Consider the following 8,970-nt stretch of genomic DNA (forward strand, 5'->3'; position numbering starts at 1 on the left):
GCTCATTAGGACAGGGGTGAAAAAAATCTTCACTCTTTTTACAAATAGAAATGCAATGTTATGAGAATGCAATACAATGATGAAGGATTCCCAGCAACTGGCTTTGAATCACACCATATGTACTGCTGAAAATCCTGTTTTTGCTTGTGTCATTGGCACTTGTGCCAGGCCAAGTGTAATGTTTTTCAGATATTGGTTAATAAATTACATTGATGGAAGAAGTTATAGCCAGAAGTGTTGTGGGTGGCTAGGTGTTGATTTCCTCATGGGATGTAAAAGAAAGTTCCAGTCTCACTGGAAAAAGTCTGGATAAAAGTGGAAGATTTGGTGGGTGATTTTGCATGGAATGTGCTCCTTTACAGGCATTGGCTGTTTGGTGAGAAGGAGGGTGAGGCATTGGTGGACGGCCTAGGGGACGGACAGAGGAAAGGTGGGAGTCGGGTGAGGGGTTGGTTCCCGAGGCGCTGCGTAGTGGAAGTGATCAACGGGTCTATGAGGAGTGTGGTGAGAGGATCGTCTACACCATTGCCAGTGCCTTGCGAAAACCATTCCAGGGACAACTCCGACAAGAAAGATAATTGATGCTGGTTTATGCCTAGTTGTTACATGTTGCTTAGGTGTTAGTGACGTTGTTCCTTTATGAATGAAAGCAGCCTTCCATTTTTTCTCACTGTGGTATTTTTCATGCATAGGCTAGCATGTTTTTAAGTTATGTGATTATAGGGTGGATTTATGATTTAATGTGACTAATGAGGACCATAATTTATATTGTGATGTGGTGTCAAAATATGCAAGGTTTACCTGCAAGTGCTGATTGATTTTTAGGTTTTAATCTCAGCTTGGTACTTCAGAGATATCAAGTTTCCTCGAACAATGTCTGTTTCATTGAGAGAGCCCTCAGGAAAGAAAGATTACCTTTGGATACGTTTAAATAACTATGTCTAGCTTTCTCATTTAATCTCATTCTTTAATTGCTCACACTACTTGAAAATCCAATCAATTTGATTCGCTTTCGTATCCATTGTGTTGAGGAACCATTGCTATCCGTCGAATTCAGTATGTGCCTCAGTTTGAGCCTTTTTTTTTGCCAGTGTCGATTTCAGCCGTGTTTTTGTTGCCCACTGTGAGTGTTTATTGCTGCCTCACAACACAGCATCTGCATCTTCACTACTGGACTGTCGTTCCAAAAGGATCTCTTGCAGGATGAGCCCACGAGATGCGGTGCCATCAATGTCAGCTGACCAGTTCCTCTGCCTGATTGTGGTAACAAATTCTTCCCATTCGAGTGCATTCTCAGTAATCTTTACTGTTGAATTTCCTCTTTATGGATCTCCTCAAGGGATGGATGTCTCCAACTTAGAATGAAACAGTTGTATAACTTTGATTATCACCCTTGCGTGTGTCTGAACATCCCCAAGGCCTGTCCATTGCTGCATACGACAGTGTTTCTTTCCCACCTCTCCTCTATTGCGTACCATGGCATCAGCCCTGGCTGGGAATTCTGAGCTGCAGCACCCTCCACTGGTCTTCCCCCATGTCCTATTCTACTCTTTCACTGTATCAGCTCATGTATCGTGGCCACATTGGCATTGCTTGTGTATTATCATTTTCATCTCACTAATGTCGAATCCAAAGGTCCTGCTGGAGATTGGAAAGCTCAATCCATGGGGAGCTGTCCCAAGGGTAAAATGATTCCATTCCCTGTTTAAACCAGCACTTGGGATCATAATATACGCCATATGGGTCAAAGTGTGTTCCACAACGAATACCACATAAGAGCACACGTGCCCTTGGACAATATTAGAACTCCTCTATTGCTTTGAATGTCATTCTGAGGCCTCACCCAACACAAAAGTGGACAATCTAACATCATAATGTTTTATGCTCCTCACCAAGATCCGTGATATCCACCACTCAAGGGAATGATAAAATTTCTATGCACATGATAACTTTTCCACTGCCTTACGTAGCGTGGTTAATGAAAAAGTGGACATTGCCATGACCTATTCTAAAGTAAAGAGGCACTTAACTTGTTTCCGTGTTAACCTTCTTTGTGAACAAAGTTATGGAAGATCCGTTGTGGAGTGGTTGTCATGTTTATGATGATGAGAGCATTTTAGTTGGAAAGACATTGTTCCATCTTGTATATTTTTCGCTAAGTTGATGATCCAGATTGTTTTTTAGGCTAACGTTCATGAATATGTATGCCATGGATGAAGAAGCTAAATTTTCAATGGAAGTGGTTGTGGTCGTAGGTAGCCAATGTGTGCCTGCAAAATTGTCAACAATACATACTCGGTCAGTATGAGCAACCATTGTCAATCCATTATGTTGCATGGGAAGCTCACTTTAATCTTTTCTGAACATTTTTTCACTTTGATTTGAAATTGAGAAGACACATGTCATGACTCACACTGTATTTTAGGAAATTTTTTCCCGTAGCATTTATCCAAGGAAAGCATTAAGAAATCAAGGTGCATTAGTCAACTGTTGGATGGAAATCATCTTCATGCCAATTCCCAAATGTATGTTCTTTAATAGGATGGTGTCTGGCGTAACTTTGTGAAATCTATAACTCATGTTTAACCAACAAGAAAAAATTAATTCACTTCCACAGGATTTTTTGGAATGCATTTCTCCTTGGGAAGTATGCATAAGTCTTCTGGAAGTGCAAGAAGTTTTCTTGTTGTTCAACATGTACGTATATTCCCTATTTAGCTCTCCTAACTTGATGCCTAATGGCTTTCTTAAACACACCTCTTCTAATGGAAGTCTCTTGGTGTATTACATATTTTGTTTGTCCTTGGAAGTGGCACAATCCAGGAAGAAATGAAAGAGAAGCCTTGAAGTGGGGTTCTGTGGGTGGATACGTATTAATTTTTAATGACATGCTTCCATCTCACTCCTCCCTCACATATTACCTGTTTACTTCTCTAGCTATCATCTTAAAATTTTCTGGATACATGGACGATACTCTTGTCAATGTTACTCAAATTGGAATATTTGACATCAGCATTTTCTCAAAGGCGAAATTGTTATGTCAGAAGTAAAGGCAAGTGTTTTCTAATTCTTTACTTTGTATATCAAGATGATGGCTTAAGTTTGAAGTGAGGTGGCTTAAGTTTGAAGTGTAATGAAAGAAGGCAAAATACAACAGGTGAAGTTGTAGAGATGTCCTTCACATCATTTGCCATTTGCTCATTCTCTGTCGTTTTCACTGAAGTTTGATGGAAACTCAGGCCCTCCTCCAATGCCACTCTAGTATATTACGAGTATGGAATAACCAGTGAATACAAAAATGCGCTTGCTCGGAGTAAATCAAGAGAAAAAACTTTCTTGCAAATCGGATTTAATGTATTTTATGCTACAAATGCCCTTGCAGCTCTTTCTGCTGATTTCCCATATCTTTCTGAATGGGCATGACTTCACGGCGCATATGCCTTGCCAAAAGGATCCTTGACTCGACAGAGGATATATTCCCTACGTAATAATCCATTTTCACCGTACAATCAGGCCTCCACTCCACAGCCATGAAGTGGCTCGCATTTTCCCATTGGCATGTGATGAGAGCATCCAGACTCCAGCACGCCACTCCACTATTTCCTTCCTCACTCATTTCCTCTCCTTTGCCAGGGACCTTGCACCAATGCCCAAGGTGATGGTGGTCCCAACATCCCCTTGACGAAATACCCCTTTTTTTGCTAGGAGGCACAGTTCAGTCTACCCTTGTCGATCTTCTGGCGTTCCATGCTACGTATATCCATGTTTGTCTAAGTAAGCCTTTTGGACTGCCATGTATAATGTGGAAGTGATGTAATTGATTCAACAAGGACATACTATTTAGGGGGAAGTTAAGGGCTTTTGGTAAAGAAATAAGTTTGCTGTAAGTGGCACTTTGATTTTGTTTTATTTTTTTACATCTGGCACATTATTTCAACCTTTATCTGACCCCGTGAATTGCCTCTTCCACTAACTTTATTCTATTGCTATTGTTGCAAAGTTTGAAAAATGGAGTCACCTATATTTTTCTGTTCCTTGGTCCATTGCCTGTACTCACGGCAAAAATTCAACTGCCTTAACCCTCTCTCAGAATAGCTGATGGCACCACTATCTCAATTTAAAGTGGTTCACTGCTTTTCAGCTGATCCTTGGCCTTGTGTGTGGTTCACTCTTACTTACTCTTGGATGAGCAATTCCTTCCCCCAGCGGAAAGTTCTTTGAGATCAAATAAACTTGATTAAACAAAACTGTACCTACTCTTTTGATCCACTCATGAAAAGTGGCAGGCAGTTTTGCATTTTTTTGCTTTAATCCTCTGTGGCTGGATAGGGAAGATTTTTGTTTTTGTCATAATTTATCTTTTCTTCCATCTGTACTGATTTCCTTGAATCAATTGTGATTCACTGAGTGCTGCTTGCCATCAGACCCTGCCTCCCTCATCTTTCATGTTTTCCATGCAGCATTAATTTCCATGATTGTCAAGTCATAACAGTCAACACAAACTGGGATTCTTTGTAATGTTAGACTGAAGTGTTGAATTTCTGTAGGTTTTGATTTTACTGAATTTTTTTTGCTGAATTTATTGTATTGTTTATATGACATTTTTACTGATAGGATCAGTGAATACTCTTTGAATACATTTTTCTTGTATGATTTGTTTGTGTGGTTCCCTGATGTTCAGTTGATTGCGGTGGATTATGGCTCCATTGTTGTTATTTGACTTCTAAAGTCTTCTTGTTACTTAATCCTTATTAAGCATTTATTAAAGTTAAGAGAGGAAACCAAAGATTATTATCTAATCCAATTAAAAACATAATGACAAGACTGCTTATTTGGAAGCATTTGCTTATTTATTTTGTTTTCTTTAATATGTTTTTGGAAAGTATTATTTATGTAAGTCTTTAATCATGTTTAACCACTCAATAACACACTTTAGGGCATTCCGTGGTGCATCTTTAACGTGGACTTCTAATTGTTAATAGCTCAGTTCAAAGGTCTTGCAATGAGGTTATCAATATAGTGTGTTGTCAAATTGTGAGAGTTGGCCTGGGCAGAAACTGCCTTTTTCTAGCTTTTATACTCAAATTGTAATATGACACTTAACCTGATGGGGATGCCTTTATATAAAGCCATATCTTCAGGTTCATAGCTCATTGTAAATGCCTACATATCTTCCTCTATATTTATGGAGTAAATTTGTACCTTTGAATGGAAATGTGGTCTACTTGAATAAATGCTTTATAAATCCAGAAGTTTGTGGGTAGTCATGTTTTGTATTATGTATGAGATGAATACGTTGGCATTATCTAGTACATATATATATATATTATATATATATATTGACTATATCAAGACTGAGTCTTTTACATAACTCCGAGGAAGGTGGTAATGCCACCGAAAATTATATATATGTATATCTATATATAAAAGCAAAAAGTGAAACAGCCAGGGAGTGGAAGAAAAGAGAAGTGAGTGGTCAACCCCTTCCTTCCTATGTCCAGTCTTCAACTGTGTGAGAAGGGTAACACTTGAGCAACCCTCAGAGCACAGTAGACGCACAGACCCTTTAAGTTGTGCTCTGCGGACCTTTTCTTGAGGTTCCATTGTGAGGATACTGGCTACTGTGTGATGCACCTTGTAATAATCACACTATCAGATGTTTTAGCGGGCTGTAGATCTAAGAAACAGTTACATACATATTAAGACACTTGAGTACTTTTTGTACTTTTCCTCCGAGAGGATCTCTCCCCTCCCCTCATTCTACCCCATCGAGTTTAAATTGGCTGCCCACACACACTCCGTGGCGTTCGGACGCTCTCTCATCGAGCTCCCGATTTTCAGAGTTTTTTGTGTTGTTAAGCGTGCTATTTTGCTTATTATTTTGCATCATCGTGTGCGCTATTACATTCTCTATTGATTGGTGTAACAACCATCATCGAGAGTTGAGCTGTTTTGAATTTGTTGCTGTTTTTGCTGTTTTGGTGTTGCGAGTCAACTCGGCTTGTCGGACCGCGAGGAGGAGGCGGCCGCCGGCCGGGCTTCGTCCCGGTCGGACTCGGAGTCGGCTGCGGAAGGCGATGGCGTGATTTCTACTCACCTTACTACTACTACTACTAACTCTACTGCAACAGCAACAACAATGGCGAAATCAACCCCGGAATCACCTAGAAAAGGCTCACCAAATAATGGATCACCAATAAGGAATATTGGACGCCTTAACCTTCTTGGATCTGCCGAGGAAACAACACCTGCCACTCGTCTACGACGAGAGCGTGGAGTCCTCGTATCTACCGTATGTACACCAGTGGTCCCAGTGCAAGCCCAAATCATTGTTACGAGTGCTGCTAGTGATAATTGTAAGACGAAAGTCACATCAAGTGATTTCGCATTAACCCCCATATCGCGTGCTGCTAGCCTAGAACGCCTTACTCCCAACCCCTCCCACTCCGGGCCTATGCATCGGCCGGTGACCTTGAAACCGTCGGCCGATCCTAGCAGAACATCGACGGACCTCACGCCGCTGCCAGCCGCCGCCCCCTCCTCTTCAGCCAGCGGAAGGAAACCAGTCCCCCACCCTCTCAGCGTGACTCCGCCTGCTCCTGATAACACCAACTCCGACTTCCCCTCCCTCCAGCCGCCTCGCGCGAGGACGTACGCTCGTGCGGCAAGGACCGGTGGCGCTGAGAACTACGTCAGCCGACCAGATGGACGCGTTGCACAAAATAACACTGTATTTGCTTTTCAAACCAAAAAAATTACACCTATTGCTGGACGGCCTAATAAAAAAATGGGGATAATTCTCCCCGCCCTTCCCGATACCTCTATCCATGTCTATGTCCTCAAGGTTGGTGAGATTTTGGGAGGGGGGAGAAATATTACGCACGCTGCACGTCTCTCTCACCAGAGAATTTGTATATATTTGAAATCAGAGAAATTGGTGGACACCTTTATGCTTGAACACGGAGGTATCACCATAAATGACACCTGGGTGGAGGCCAGGCGTTTTGTCACCAGGTCTGAAAAAATTATTTCATTTAATGTCCCTCCTGATGTGAGCGATGGTGACATTATTGAAATATTGAGTCAAGCTGTCAGAGTCGTCTCACCAATTTACCATCAAACCATTGGCATGAAGGATGAAGGCTATGACCATGTCAACTCTTGGAAGAGAATGGTTTATGTGGTCCGACGCGACGGCGTCTTACTACCCGATTCTTTTCTCGTAGATATCGGGGATAATCCTCACAGAATTTATCTTATGCATGACGACCAAAGGTGTCACATGTGTAAAGGGTACGGGCATTTCTCATCGGAATGCCCTCGCTTCTTACCTCCGGAAGCCGAGGGTGATGAGGCGAATGCCCAACACACTACACATAACACACAACAGAAGGAGGAGTCTGCCTGTCTACCCCCTCTCCCACCCCAGTCCTCGAATGACGCTGTCCCAGATAGCGCTGATTCCTCTCCAACTACCCTACCAACTTCACCAAATACCTCTCATCCCTCGACACACAGAAAAACTGCGGAAGAACTTCCGCAAAACATCAATGATGATAATTTGGGTGAGTCCCAAGAAAGAGACTTTGATACCCAATCCTTCTCTTCGCCATTATCAAATGTTGATGATTTGTATGACGTTCCTGGTACTTCTTCCATGTCTGAAAGATCGGCAAAAAGGAAGAAATCTGCTGACGAGGCCAGCACCGAGAGCCTTCCTGACTCCCCAGAGCGAAAGAGAGGTTCAAAAAGTTTGGACGTAGTAGGTTTGCAACAGATTGAGGATTTTTACTTAGAAAATCCTGATTTCAGTGCCATTCCTTTTGAAACCCTTAAGAGGTACCTGAATGCTGTAAAAAGAGCTGATCCTCACAAAAAAGCTAAAGAATTTCTCCTTGATCGCGGAGAATTACGCTCAACGCTAACTGAGCTTGATGAGAGGAAAATTGTAAGGGATCGAGCGCTCAGTATTAGGCTGCATAGGCTCGTGAACGCACTTAAGCAATGAATTCCTTCATCTGTTATGCATTTTATAAATACTTTTAACTAGTTAAATTTTTTATTGAATTTTTAGCGTCATCCAACGTATACCTTAATTGACTAAGGTTGATTTTAAATTGATATATATTTATAATTTATTTATTTATTGCTAGTAATGAGTGAGCTACGCGTGATGACTCTCAATGCCTGCTCGGTACGCAGTGTCATGAAATGGGCTCAGATGTCCTTGTATCTCAGGCGATATGAGCCAGATATAGTTTTCATTCAGGAGACTTATACCGACTCACCTACTATGCGATCCTTGCCAATGTACGATTTTCATTTTACTACTCCAATGGTTCCACATGCAGGGACCGCTATAGCAGTCAAGAAAAATGTTAGCGTTTGCTCTGTCTCTCGTCATATGATCGCACAAGGCTATGCATTGGCACTTAGAGTTTTGACCAATTACCCAGACCGTCAAAATTTCCTTTTTGTTACCATATATGGCCCTCACATACAGGATAATGCAGTTGAATTAATGCATTTAGTTAACCTGTACATTACAAACACTATTTCAACTCAGGGCAATCAAAACACATGGGTGATTGTTGGGGGTGATTTCAATTGCACTCTTGTTCCCAGAGCTGATAGAACAAATGGAATTGAGAGATACCCAAGGTATGCTGCCGCCTTAAGACATCTTGTAAATAGACACCGTCTCATTGATGTTTGGAGACGTTTGAGATCCAATGATCCTGGCTACACCCACCTGAGCCACAGCGGAATAGCTACTGCTTCACGGTTAGACCGCTTTTACATTTCTGAGGAGAAAATTGAACGTGTCCGACGGGTTGAGACATTGCCTTCATTTTCAGACCACAAAGCCGTCATGATGTGGTTGGCTGTGTCACACGCCACACATAAGTCACCTTACTGGCGTTTTGACAATACACTTCTTGAGAATGAGGAATATTGCAAGCATGCAAA

At 41.7% G+C, this 8,970-nt stretch overlaps 1 protein-coding gene across 1 annotated transcript in view; it reads left to right on the forward strand.

The window, feature by feature from the left end:
• The window catches only part of LOC124160079 (palmitoyltransferase ZDHHC6), a 31,040-nt gene extending 25,788 nt beyond the window's left edge, over positions 1-5,252 (forward strand). The window contains exon 9 of the mRNA XM_046535797.1: positions 363-5,252. Coding sequence (XP_046391753.1) covers positions 363-582 — 220 coding nt within the window. The 3' untranslated portion in view covers positions 583-5,252. The remainder of the gene's footprint in view (positions 1-362) is intronic.
• The last annotated feature ends 3,718 nt before the right edge of the window (positions 5,253-8,970 follow it).

The sequence above is a fragment of the Ischnura elegans genome, chromosome 6 (assembly GCF_921293095.1).
Source record: "Ischnura elegans chromosome 6, ioIscEleg1.1, whole genome shotgun sequence".
Lineage (NCBI taxonomy): Eukaryota > Metazoa > Arthropoda > Insecta > Odonata > Coenagrionidae > Ischnura > Ischnura elegans.